Source organism: Tachysurus fulvidraco, chromosome 1 (genome assembly GCF_022655615.1).
Source record: "Tachysurus fulvidraco isolate hzauxx_2018 chromosome 1, HZAU_PFXX_2.0, whole genome shotgun sequence".
NCBI lineage: Eukaryota > Metazoa > Chordata > Actinopteri > Siluriformes > Bagridae > Tachysurus > Tachysurus fulvidraco.
The window spans coordinates 20,140,587-20,154,969 of record NC_062518.1 but is presented as its reverse complement, the minus strand read 5'-3'; the positions used below and the strand labels follow the sequence as shown (position 1 = coordinate 20,154,969).

Genomic DNA, 14,383 nt, shown 5'->3' with positions numbered 1-14,383 from the left:
TAGCACGTTCGCCTCACACCTCCAGGGTCGGGGGTTCGATTCCCGCCTCCGCCTTGTGTGTGTGGAGTTTGCATGCTCTCCCCGTGCCTCGGGGGTTTCCTCCGGGTACTCCGGTTTCCTCCCCCGGTCCAAAGACATGCATGGTAGGTTGATTGGCATCTCTGGAAAATTGTCCGTAGTGTGTGTGTGTGTGAGTGTGTGAGAGTGTGTGCCCTGCGATGGGTTGGCACTCCGTCCAGGGTGTATCCTGCCTTGATGCCCGATGACACCTGAGATAGGCACAGGCTCCCCATGACCCGAGTAGTTCGGATAAGCGGTACAAAATGAATGAATGAATATATATATATATATATATATATATATATATATATATATATATATATATATATATATATATATATATATATATATAGTATAATAACTGTGAAGGAATAACAAGTGCATATGACTCTCACTCGCAATTGGCTTCATCTGGTACACTTTATAATTGAAGCTTTAACAGATTCGCATGAGACTGCATATCGCTGCTTTCTTGACCTTTCACCTCGACTAGGTGAAATCTCCACATCGTACTAATCGATGTAATCAATTCAAATCAAGTGGTCCACTTAAATCCAGATTACAACCCTTTCGTTTAGACACATTGTTTTACACCATCACTTTTGTTAGCAAAGCCTCGGTTCCATGTGCATACTGAATCTTTACATACTAAAAAAATTCCACCAAGATCATTGAGAGAAACATTTACTGAGAAACATTTTTTTTAAAATTACGGTACAATGATTTATCACACAGGTTTGTATATACAATTTACAAATTAAAGCTAAGATTGTAATCGTGTTAATAAAAAATAGATTAGCAAGAAAATCTAGGCAAAGGGCAAAATTTTAATCAATATAATAAATAATTCATGGCTTGATATAATAGTTGAATGCTAATATGTATATTAGATGTCTTCTCATAACTTTAAACATATTTTCCTGGCTCTCAGATTAATACTTACAGGTATTCTTTAAAAAAAAAAAGAGAGAGAGATACTGAGTTTAGGGGCAGAGTTTAAGCTACATATGATCAGGAAAACGCGACTGTAATAATATGACATTGTAATGTTTGTTATAAGAAAATAATCAACGTAGCTGTTACTGTCGAGTCTACTGATTATCTTTGTATAGCATCACATCCAGATTTGTACGACCACATTTAATGTTACTAAAAGAGTTATCACGTATGTTATAGCAGCTAAAAACAGTCATCCTTTCACCTTCAAAGAAACTCTTTCATCTTAAAGAATTTCTCTGTCTGGGAAATAAAGCAGTGGAAATAGAGACTCCTTCCATGTCTCCCTTGCGATATCAATTGATTATTAGCTTTAGTTTATGTACATCATGATTATGTTAGAAGTCTCCACGAATGAGCTGTTACTATAAAACGATTTTAAACGTATTAGAACAAGCAGGTTAACACAATTGTTTCAAAATCGCTGTTCTTTCACCGAACATCATAACGAACTCAGTCTGACCTTAAAAACTGCTACGTCCATGTAGAAGGTAGACAGACGATATTGACGTTGCCTACGTTTAAGATTTAGCTAGCTGACGTTTACACAATCTTGTATGTAGCTACTTGTTCTGTATTTTGTACTAAGCAAACGCTTGTGGCATGCACTGTAGCAATGTTGGCGACGATGTTATTTGATCAAATCTGCGAAGATTAGAGCCTAAGATCAACTCTTTTGCTCCAGTACAAAGCAATGAGTCGTGAAAGATGCACCGCTGGGTCAAAACCAGTAGGAACCAGTATGCTAACTGTCGTGGAGGATAAGCTACAGCCAGGCTGCCGCATTATCCTCACGGTCGCTGAAGACGAACGATCGAGACCTTCTCCTGGTCATGGCGGGAGGCACTTTCCTCTTGGTCAGACTCAGGTAGATGTCCGAGGTGAGAAAGCGTGGGTAGCAGTCTTTCTTCATCAAGGCGTAGATTTTGCTCTGCGCTGAATCGAAACATGATGGTGTTGGTTGCGCAATATTCTTCTGAATGTCCTGCTTGGTCGTGTGGTCAATGTTAATCTGGAACAAATAATACGATGTATATTTAAAAAAAGTTTCAGGATGGTTAAGATATGACCATCGTGGTACAATATTAGCATTAGACATTTGAATATCATTATATCATGTGACCTTACGAAGAACTATGTATCTTATCCTAGATATATACTGTAGCAATTAGTCAGCATTAGATATTGCAGCGATAGAGCTTTACGAAGAATCATGTATGTATTTTATACTTTCTTGGGGACAGTTAAGATATTTTTCATCTATGTTAGCTGACACCACAGCTAGTCATCTTGCTTTTCGGTTCATTTTCTCACTTTTGCTAGCCGCAACCTGAACCGCGACTTCCTTACGTTGCAATATAAAATACAGTCCATCTTCAGCTTAAATGTTAGCTTAAACTTAAGGGTTAAATACAAACCAAAGTCTGCCAAAGAAAATCAGTTTTCCTGTGATTTATGGTCACTTTAGGCTTGACGAAAAGTAAAATATTTTTAATTTAAACCTAATAATAAATTGTTTGAGATCTACTAAAGAAAAAAAATTATATTAGTGGTTGTGTAGAAACATGCTTGACAATGTGTCTGTGCAACTCAACACAAATGTCACCGATGTCTTCATGGATTCATTCGATTTGTGATTAGATACAGGTTGTTAAAATATTTGACAAAACACGAGCGAGACGAGAGTTTCCAAGCTCTGTACGGCCGACAACTTAAAAAGCTTATTAATCAGAAGAAATGTAGGCAACCGAAAAACAAATCAGTGATTATTTGACGTGTTAAAACGTTCGTCCTGTTCAAAATACATGCAAACGAGAACAACTTTTCGCTTCAGTGAAGTCCTCAGTTTATTTATAGTGTTATACAGTATATACTGTAGTTTACTGTAGAATTTGGTACTTTGAATATACAGTATTCAGTGTCAGTGTTGGTTGAATGACCAAGTTGTGACACTATATGAGTTGATTTTGACTCAGTAACGTTTGCTAAGTTGTATTTTCAAGTGCTTCTTTTTTTTCTCTTCAGAGTGTAAGAGCGTGGGAGGCTGAATAGAGATGGAGGGTGGGTTTGCAGGCCTAGCTGTGAAATGTTAGCAGGAAAACCACACTGTCTCCACTTCGGTCTTGTGGCCGCAGTCGGCTCGGCCGTTTTTCAGACACAATACCTTTTGCAGAGGCTTCTCACTGCAGCCTCACAGACCCAAAAGTTCATCCAAAAAACAAGTGAAACTACGCCTCTGGTCTCGTGTTGAGGCTGCTTCACAGTCATAGGGGCTTTTTCATTTGTCAGGTTTATGAGAATGGCTACTACAGCAGAGATAGATACATAAAAGACACTCAGAATGGATAAATCAATTCACATGCACAATTATATCTGATTTACGCTAAACGCCATGCCGGTCGTACAGCCATCTCCGTCATCCTTGTCTCTAAACATTCGATTCCTTTGTTATATTTCTTCATTATTACAGTTTTATGATTTAGATGATACATCGTAAGCATTTAGATTTCACGATTTCACCTGCTGAGTCAAACGAATCGATAATTACTTCTTTTGACGAAAGAAGATTAATAGAATCAAACCATTCGACTCGAAATCAATTTCCGAGAGAATCAGCCGGAAAATTGCTAAATAAGGTTTTCAGCCAGCATTATTAAAGTCAGGCATAGTGCGAGGGTTGTTTTTTTTTTCTTTTCTTTTTTTTAAATTCTTTATTCTGATTGGTTGGTGAACTTTAAAATGTACCGGTGAGTAAATTGTGACGATCGATAGGAAAGTCTTCATTACCCGTAATGTGTCACAGTTTTGAAACTTTCCTAAAGTACTGTATGACACGTCTTAATTTTTATCTGTCTGTAGTTACAGTACATTAATATGGAACGCCCATGACGCTGAAGTTTCACTTGAGTTCTAGCAGCTTTAGACATCTTTGGACATCTTTTCTTTCTCTTAAAGTTACTCTAGAGTCTTCTACCGTACCATGGTGACATTTCCTGATGTTTAAGTTTATAAATCTTACATCCACTGAAAACAACTTGAGAAAAGAGAAAAGTGTAAAGTGCTAATAACGTAACGAACAGGAGCATTTGCTAGCATACCTCTTTGGGAGCCTCTGCATCGATAAATACTGCATACATCTGTCTGGCCTTGGATTGTAGATTGGCAGAAGACTCTGTGCTCTTGTAATCCTCACATGCTAACCAGAACTCGATGTTCTCCTCACTGAACTCAGAGCGCAGGAATTGCGTAAAGGTCTCCACTCCATCTAAAACAGGAAAGGAACATGTTTGATATAGATTTGATCACCTGAATTCAACCCAAAGTTGGATCTTAGTGCTATATCAAGTGCTAGTTTATAAGTCAACTAGTTAACATTATACATTATACAAAAGTTATACTGATTGTGAATAAATGCAGAGCACAGGAATTGCGTGAAGGTCTCCAATCTATCTAAAAGGAGCATGCTTGATATAGATTCGATCACCTGAATTCAACCCAAAGATGGATCTTAAATGTTGGCTGATCGATCTCGGGTCACTACACAACAACAGATAGTTCAGAACAAAGAACATTTTTTTGTACTCAACAATCTTGAGTCACCCTACAATGCAGAAGTGATCCTTCTTGGTTTTGTCTGCTGGAGAGTTTTATTGAGAAAGTTCTTCCTCATCGCTGGACTACTTCAGTAAATGCTAGAATTGTTTGTCGAGTATAAAAAAAATCGCAATCGTATCGAGCAATCCTGGGGCTGGTTCAAAATGTCAAGCAACCAGAAACATCTCTTTGTTATTCCATTCATGCTTCGGTTCCCAAGTGGATCTTTGCACACAACCACGATCTAGTACTTCTTCATTGTTTAACATTAATATGATCTCACCTGGATGTGCCAAAAGGTCTTCAAAGGAATCATTCCAGCTCAAAGCCACATCAGGTGGAATGCTGTAAGTCACAGATAAGGTGGTGTTTCTTATTTAATCAGGAAGTCTATTGGCACCAAATTTTAGGATTTACTATCTGTATCATGTGTACTTACTGATTGGTTTTAGTTGGTGCTTTTTTCTCTGGGCTCACATTCTCGTGTGATCCAGATCTGGTCATCAGAAGGCTCAGTCGATACTTTTTGTTCTTGTCCTTGTCTTTGTCCTTGTCCTTATTTCTGCATGATAATGAAAAACTGTTTTATGTAGCTATGTTAACAGCTACCGAGCCATCTAGCAAACATTACACATGGCTAACGAATGCGTTATATCGACTAAAGTAGTATGCTGAGATAGACAGGGTAGGTTTTTAAAGTTTCGTTGCCACTTTCTCACAGTCGTGGCTTGCTATTTTTTTTTTAGCAACAATTATTTAGACCTCTTTTATATGGGGGACATGTTCTACCACCTTAAAGAATTAATGCCAAATTATTTTAGGTCAAGCTTGTTGCCCTCAAAGGTCCTTCCCTAGAGCTGGTTTTGCGTAAAAAAAAACCCCACAAAACGTGACCAACCGTTATTACATCGATATTTATTACTGAGTGCTTATGCTTGGTAGCTTGTTTGACAACTTGAGTTAATTTTAATAAATAAAACAATAGAATTTAAATCATGTCCGGCTTAAACCATTTAACACAAGAGCATGAGAGTCGAATGATTTTGCATGAAAGTATTAATACAGATTTTTTTAAAGAACCTCCTTTAAATTGACTTGGAAGATATAACTATCCGAAAAAAAACTTTTTGTTGTGAAGAGTGAAGTAGATGTATGTGAGCTCATGTCAAGTATTATATTTTTAATCTCTTTAACCTAATAGAGGGTGGATGAGTTATTTGTAATGCGTGACATGCTGACAACCAAAGGCACGATATAAGAGCCGAAATAAGGGGAAGTACTGATAAACTTTGTTCATGAACCATTTCTCTACTTCTTTATAAAGACTTTCTGAAAACCTTCAGGAAAGTGTTTTTTATAAGGAAACTTTGTCTTTCTTTGTAACTGTTTGTAGTGCAAGAACCACTTGCAGTGAAGCTCTTGTACTTTGGTAGCGACGGCTTGCAACCGATCTATTTACAGATCATTATGACGATCCCTGATATCATATCAGGGATCCATTTCTAGTCAAGGCAAAAGCTGTAGCACTTGGATAACAACATTGTATCGACAAAGTCCACATCAAAATGACTTTTTGTTTACAGAAGATTGCGGTTATGCATTAAGTAATCTTCAGGATATCTGGATTCAACGCTCTGATGAAAGAGTGAAGCAATGCAAATACATCACAACCTGTCCACATCACATACTGTACTTCTATCTCCTGTAATTAGTAATTACAAATTCCCTGTGTATAAAAGATTTTATGATTAAAAACGAATAGAAAATATACCTCGATTGGCTGTCTTTCATTCTGGTAGCACCCCACACGGTCTCGCCGAGCATTTTGAAATACACTTCCTCCTTAGGGGCAGAGAAGTCAAATTGAGGAAACAAAAAGACAAAGGTCTCCATGCTTTTCCTCCTGTCTCACTCTCCTCCTCTCTGTCTCTCGGTCTTTCTCTGATGAAGCTAGACGGCAGGACATCAATCTTATTTAACCACAAATTCTCAAAGCACCGCTCGGTATCTGGCAGGTCATTTCCCATACTTGTTGTTAACACTTCCTCTTCAGTGGGAACTACCTCAGACAGATGTTACGGTAACACGATTGAGAAATAATTTCCCATTCGAAAAGGGGTAAAGTGTCAGCGAAGACTTGTTTTTTTCTCTCTTTTTTTTTTTTAAAAAGAAATTGCGTAGAGAGATGATTGATGGAAGGAAGTGTAACCCAGTGATCGGGTACAAGTAGTGTAGCAGTGTATAAGTGTATAATCATTTAATTGATGAAAAAACATTTTGTTTTCTTATCTGGTGGAGAGAAGCAAGCTTTGTTTCTTTGTTGCTTTTGCCAATTGGCAAAAGTACCTATTTTTTTTTATTGTTATGAAATCAGTTCTTAACCACTGGATAACACATGACTTGACATCCTAAGACTGAGGTGACCATTTCCTAGTCAATCTGTCCAGCCACAAGTAACTTACCTATTGTGGGGACAAGAACCTTTTCAGGCTTTATATTTTTCTCCTTCTTCTGCCAGGACAAATGTCCTCAGTACTCTGTTTGATACTTCAACAAACATGGATTATTCAGCATGTTTGCTTCACAACTTCAGGGGGGAGCGGTTTGTTTCCCTCCTCCTCGCTGTGTGCGGAGTTTATATTTTCTCCTCTTGCTTTGAGCGTTTCCTCTGGATACTCTGGTTTCTTTCCCCAGTCGAAATACATGTGTTTTAGTCTGACTGGCAACTCTAAGTTGTCCATAACGTGCGAGTGTGTGTACCACTATTTTATTCCAATCTTTGCAGTATATCTTCAAATATTTAATAATTTCTAAATTTAATATTAAAATTTAATTTCAGATTAGGGGGCATGGTGGCTTAGTGGTTAGCACGTTCGCCTCATACCACCAGGGTTGTGGGTTCAATTCCCGCCTCCGCCTTGTGTGTGTGGAGTTTGCATTTTCTCCCCGTGCCTCGGGGGTTTCCTCCGGGCACTCCGGTTTCCTCCCCCGGTCAAAAGACATGCATGGTAGGTTGATTGGCATCTCTGGAAAATTGTCTGTAGTGTGTGAGTGTGTGAGTGAATGAGTGTGTGTGTGTGTGTGTGTGTGTGTGTGTGTGTGTGTGTGTGTGTGTGTGTGTGTGTGTGTGCTCCGTCCATGGTGTATCCTGCCTCGATGCCCAATGATGCCTGAGATAGGCACAGGCTCCCCATGACCCGAGAAGTTCGGATAAGCGGTAGAAAATGAATGAATGAATGAATGAAGTTCAGATTAGTTGCTACACCACAAGACCCCCCCCCCCCCCAAAAAAAAAAAAATTCAAATGCACAATTCTCAATGATCTTACTCTTTCCTGCAGCAAAACTAAATACTCCTTCAATCTTTTAGAACTTAATTGTTAGGCTAATATTTCCATTTCCATAAGCTATTACCAAAATCACTAGTATATTTGCGTTATAGCCTATTATATAGCCCAATATATACTACACAATCATACAAAGTACACAAGAACTAGAGTAGGTGGTAGTACATAGTCATCACATACCTCACAAACGTGTCGAAAATAAAAAATTTGTACTTACTTCACATCTCAGATCAAATGTAGCTTGTAGCATTAATTATTTTATCGATAACAGTAAATAATGAATCCTTAAACAATCACACCAGTCAAAACCAATGAACATACTGATATTTTTCATGGATCATTTTGCATTTATGGATAAAACTGAACTGAACCTTTTTTCTGTAATTATGGATTTCTAAGCAGCAACATTCAGATCCAAACCCCTGCAAAAAGTCCAAAGCACATTTATTTAATCATTTTTTCTTCTCTTCGGTTACAGGGTGCCTATGAGCAGTGAGGCTGTTTTTAGAATGCCTATGGATTGGTGCATAGGCCCCGGAGCAGTTTTAGCTCCTACTGAGCCGCTGAATCTTTCTGGTGGAAGTCGCCCTGACATAGTCCTCGGTTCATATGAGTAAAAATATCTGTTTTAGTCCATTTTAAGTTGCATCAGAATATGTGCACTTACACATACATACATACATACATACATACATACATACATACATACATACATACATACATACATACATACATACATACATACATATTTATATATATGTTGATGATTCATGTGAGATTTTAGTGTTTTCTCTTCTTAAAAATGACTCGACTTCATTTTAAGACTTCACGTTTCAGGTACTGAAACACGATTTTATTCCCACACATCATATATTCATAGCACCATCTGTTACTCCTGTATGAATCATTCTTTTTTTGATAAGTTATTACATAATGGCATGTGTTTACATAAGGAAAATAAATATAAAACAATTTAAACGTAAAACTATGTCATATTAAATCATATTTAATATGACATATTAAATAATAAAAAAGAACATTATTATTATTATTATTATTATTATTATTAGTAGTAGTAGTAGTAGTAGTAGTAGTAGTAGTAGTAATAATAATAATAATAATAACCACAACAACAACAACAACAACAACAACAACAATAATAATAATAATAATAATAATAATAATAATAATAATAATTATTATTATTATTATTATAATTATACAAATTTAGATTATTTATAAAATTTATAAAGCGAATATTAGACCAAGAATTTTAAACAATAAAAATACATTTTTAAAAAAATAACTGCTTATTAAAGCTGTAGATTTAAACATAATGTCGTTTTGCATTAAAAAAAGAAAATTCATAAGATTTAAATTGGATTTCCTAATCCTAGACATATTTTTCCTTTCAATATGATCAAGCAAAAATCATCCACAGTTAATGTTTTTATGTATTATGGTTCCAGCATTATGAATGTTTAGCCTCCTGATATGAGTTTTAAAGTATATTCTGTATCGCCTAAAATATTAGCATTATGGATGCAAGGTGTCTTAAACAGTTCTTCACAGACTACATAAATCTCAGTGTTGCATTAGTTTTGTGCATAACCATGCAAACAGGAACTACGAACGAAGTGGGATTTAAACCTATTGCAACATATATATATATATATATATATGTTCTATTATTACTGTGATTGTCCTGAATAAACAGGGTTTTAATTAGAGAGTGAATTTAGCTGAGACACGTCTGAGCTCTCGTTTGTCGAAGCCGGTTGAAGAGTCCCGAATCCACTTTCATGTCTGTCACCTTGTGTAGTCACTTTACAATCACAGACAGATCTGTTTGACGGGTAGAAAGGTCAACAGGGAACAGGTGCGTCCTCGAGCGGAAGATGAATGCCATCCTAATCAAAATATCTCACTTGCGGTGACCCAGTGGACTAATGTAATCATAGGGACATTCTGAATGCATGTTTACAGATACTTAGGTTTGTAATGTCTATGAGAATTGCGCTCGGAGTGCCTTGGCTTGTCAACAAACACATTTATTTATAAATCTTTCATAGGAGAGACGACACAAAACAGTAAAAACCAAGCAGTTTTCCTTGTGTGAGTTTTATTTCCTTGTGTGAGTTTTATTTCTCTCATCATCATCATTTATTTCAGTATCATACCTAATTCTGCATGAATACAATTTTTAATGTTGTAAAGAAAATTACACTTTTTCTCCAGAGAAACTCCTTGAATTTCAGCATGGAATTTTCATTTTGTGTTTACAGCTCTCTCTGAGCTTTACCGTTTACCTTTACCTTCACTTAAGCGGATGTCGCTAAATGCAAATACATTTGGGAAACATTTTATCAACACGTGTCGCTAAGCAACAACAAAACAAGTTATGTTATAGTAGCCATAAGTTATGAGCTTCTGTTATGGAAAATGATCTGACCTACTGTACATCTGACCAACCAGTGACAACCATTCAATATCACTGTATTCCTACATAGCATAAAAGCTAGCACAACATGTTCAGAGAATCAAAATAACATTCAGCGAGTGTATATTAAAGACAGAAAGGTTAATAACACCACACTGTGTCGTGTTCCTTGTGTTCGTGTGAAGTTTAGCTGGAACTTCCTCATATCTTGGGTGATTTATCATATGCTTGATGTCGAGGTGGTAACGTTGCAATGTTTACAGACTTATCATGCTGTAATACCAAAAACAACAGCACTAATGCTATTTCACTATTTCACATACACTGCCTGCACTGACACTTATACAGAGCTTTAATGATTTCCGACTTGTGTTAACAATGTGGAATCTAAAGACTTTTCTAGAGCAAGTGGAACTTTCTTGTGGTCATAAGTAAGCCCTTTAAAAAAAACTATCAATAGAGAAAACTATTATCTGTACCTGCCCCTTAATGTTACAGACACAAAAACTAGTTTTGTTTCATTCATTCATTCATTCATTCATTCATTCATTCATTCATTTTCTACCGCTTATCCGAACTTCTCGGGTCATGGGGAGCCTGTGCCTATCTCAGGTGTCATCGGGTATCGAGGCAGGATACACCCTGGATGGAGTGTCAACCAATCACAGGGCACACACACACTCTCATTCACTCACACACACACACACACACACACACACACACACACACACACACACACACACACACACACACACACTACGGACAGTTTTCCAGAGATGCCAATCAACCTACCATGCATGTCTTTGGACCGGGGGAGGAAACCAGAGTACCCGGAGGAAACCCACGAGGCACGGGGAGAACATGCAAACTCCACACACACAAGGCGGAGGCGGGAATCGAACCCCCAACCCTGGAGGTGTGAGGTGAACGTGCTAACCTCTAAGCCACCGTACCCCCCAGTTTTGTTCATTTTAATTTATTTTAAATGAGTTCATCAGTATCGGAAAAGCCCTGTGTTTGCCCAATGAATGGTTTTGGATGTGTCTTCCACATTTTTTGTTTGAATGAAAAAAGGGTGTAATTTGGTCAAATTTGGGGGAAAGTCTGAGCAACTCGGGGCTGTTTGATTGTGGGAATGTTGTATCTCAGGCTAATCCAAATCTCAATTCAGCTTTTATACACCATGAAACATGTGCTTCACCATCTTTTTCTCTAGTGTAGAGATGGCATTGGTAGTACGGTGGGAGTGCCAGGGTTGGGGGTTCAATTACTGCCTACTGTACTCCAGTTTCTGCCCCAGTCTGAAAACAGATTGGAATATTGGCATCACTAAATTGTTTTTAGTGTGTGATAGGGTGTATGTGTGTGAAATTGTGCTCTGCAATGTGTTGCTGCCCTGTCCATGGTGTTCCCAGTGTTGTGCCCCAAGTCCTATGGGATAGGCTCCATGTTCCTCACAACCCTATGTGGTACCAGAAAAATTTATCCCAGTGACACCCCTGCGACTCGGGAAACTCATTGCTCATTGTTCTTTTTTAGCTAGTTTGTTAAGTGAATTTTACTGGGACTGTGGTATATTTTGAATGCTACTGGCTGTAAATCATACAGACCATCATCACTCAGACTTTTGTTTCAAAAGGAAATACATAAACAACAGTTCTCTCAAGCCATTTCAGCTTTTTACTCTCTCATACAAATGTATATTTACCGCAGTTTAGTCAAAATGTGGTGAACTGATATTAAAGTGCTGCTTCATCGTTGTTTTTTTCTATTTTCAGCCTCTGTCCCAAATCCATTTCATGAATTTGATTTCCTGACTCTATTGAGTATCACCCCTAGTACACCAACCAGTTGTTTGGCCTCTACATAGTCATGTGGCAAGCAGATATGTTTAACATTCTTAGCACTTTGACCTGCTTGACAATTCAGGTACAGAACTCTGAAAGATGCAGGAGCTTCGTTCACGTCTGCTGAGACGCCTGCTACCTTTCACGCTCCCAGCTTAAATATATCATGATGCAGCATGATAGAGAAGGCTCCAATGTGCTATGAATATGAAAAGATAATAAATAAAACTACGGAAAGAAAGTGTAAGATAAAGTCCTGGCTCTAAGACCCCTGTCTGGGGGTCTGATGTAATTTCCTTCTATTGCTAATAAGCTAATGAGGTACAATTTTACACAGCATGGAGTCCACAATGTTAGATTGTTGTTTTCTTCTTGTCCTATCATGTTAGTTTCTGCTTCAAAACCAGTTCCTCATTTGCAACCACTTTCACAAATGTCTGTTGTAGCACTCAGTGCTTTTCATTATCTGTTTGTTGCATGGCGGTTGTCTAACCAGACCCCAGGACCTTAAAATTGTACAGAAGCTGTCCTCCAGAGACCTTGTTCATTACTCACAAACATCAAAGTGTCTGTTTGCAGGGATCCATTTGTTAAAGCTGTCAAATGCGTTCTTACAAATGAGGCCCAAGCCAAAGAAAGGGGAAATGTGGCAGGCAGAAATTGAAACTGAAATGTGTTGACGCAAAGTGCTACTTCCTGTCTTGTAAGCTTGTTAAAGATAATCAGCAGATTCCTCTCACATACTCGTGTGCCTCCTAATGGACAGAAATCAAGTATTCAAATATTTTCTTGGTCTTTGGATTGTACTGTTCTTTGGGTTAACATTAACCCACTTTCAATTCAAGGCGATTTTGGTTCCAGCTCCAGTGATGCATTTTGATTCTATACATGATCCGCTAGCTACAACTACAAGTCACTGGCTTGAAGACTTCATTTGCAGCACAGTGACATTCTTATATTTGCATATCCCAGCTTAAGAAGTTGGAGTCAGAACGTAGGGTCAGCGATGATATTCTGCCCCTGGAGCAGATAAATGAGGACTCGCACTACATTTAGCTTGAATTCTTTTGCGGAGCAGAGAGGGCCAAATGTCTGGTTCAAGGGCCTCACAGTGGCAGCTTGGTGGTGCTGGGGCTTGAATCCCCAACCTTTTGATCAGTATCCCAGAGTCTTATTCATTGCAGAATGGGGATGTGGTAGCCTAGTGGTTAAGGTGTTGGGCTCCCAACCGGAAGGTTGTGAGTTTGATTCCTATGTCCACCAAGCTGCCACTGCTGGGCCCCTAAGCAAGGCCCTTAACCCTCAATTGCTTGGTTGTTAAAAAAAATAAATAAATGTACGTCGCTCTGGATAAGGGTGTCTGCTAAATGCTGTAAATGTAAGCATTACTGCCCCTAACCTACACCTTTTCATTACCCACTTGGGTCTGGGTCTGGATTTTTATGATGACTAAAATTGCTTGAGGTATATTGTATATTTTCATCAAATATACAATATACAATTATGCAGATATGTGCCGTGATGCAAAATAGTCTGAAGAGAGAATCGAACCTTAATTGATGCCTGGAACCCAAACTCCGCAAACTGTGCTGCTCTTGGAAGATGTCTTATGGAAACTTCTATCAAGTTGAATCGTATGCTCAGTGACAGAGTTTTACCTCCCTTAAAGTTCCTCTTGATGCGTAGCTACAGTTTTCTTCCTCCAAAATATTTCAATTCAATTACACAGTGCTGGATTTCCAAGCTGATGAGCAGCAATGAGAAAACATCACCTCATACACTAATAAAAACAGTTATGAAAGGTTCATATTGAGGATATTTTAGGATGTTTATGGATGTGAAGCTTTGTGAATGAAACTTGGACACTGTCATCAAGCTGCAGGGTAGCTTGGACACTGTCATCAAGCTACAGGGTAACTTAGAGGTTGAACAATTACTGGTGCAAGATTTCCCACAGTTCTCACACTCATCGACTGATCTGTCACTGAGAAAATAAACAGAAGTAAAATTAGCATCATCCTTCAACCCTCATGTGCAAAACAACCCAGCCCTTGTATTAGCATGTACATATTCATAACTATCAATTGATGATAAAAAAAA

General features: G+C 38.0%; 1 protein-coding gene across 1 annotated transcript; it reads right to left on the bottom strand.

Moving 5' to 3' along the window:
* Positions 1 to 728: 728 nt before the first annotated feature.
* Positions 729 to 6,713, bottom strand: rgs18 (regulator of G protein signaling 18). The gene is made up of 5 exons (XM_027148707.2): positions 6,422 to 6,713; positions 5,090 to 5,212; positions 4,934 to 4,995; positions 4,155 to 4,321; positions 729 to 2,068 (listed from the first exon to the last, which is right to left on the bottom strand). The coding sequence occupies exons 1-5, from the start codon at positions 6,541 to 6,543 to the stop codon at positions 1,823 to 1,825; spliced, it is 720 nt and encodes a 239-aa protein (XP_027004508.1). The 5' UTR covers positions 6,544 to 6,713; the 3' UTR covers positions 729 to 1,822.
* Positions 6,714 to 14,383: the final 7,670 nt, after the last annotated feature.

Coding starts and splice junctions, on each gene's coding strand:
- rgs18 (XM_027148707.2), bottom strand. CDS start 6,543: ATGGAGACCTTTGTCTTTTTGTTTCCTCAATTTGACTTCTCTGCCCCT. Junction 5,213..6,421: donor ATGAAAGACAGCCAATCGAG/GTATATTTTCTA, acceptor ATTATCATGCAG/AAATAAGGACAAGGACAAAG. Junction 4,996..5,089: donor GCACCAACTAAAACCAATCA/GTAAGTACACAT, acceptor TGTGACTTACAG/CATTCCACCTGATGTGGCTT.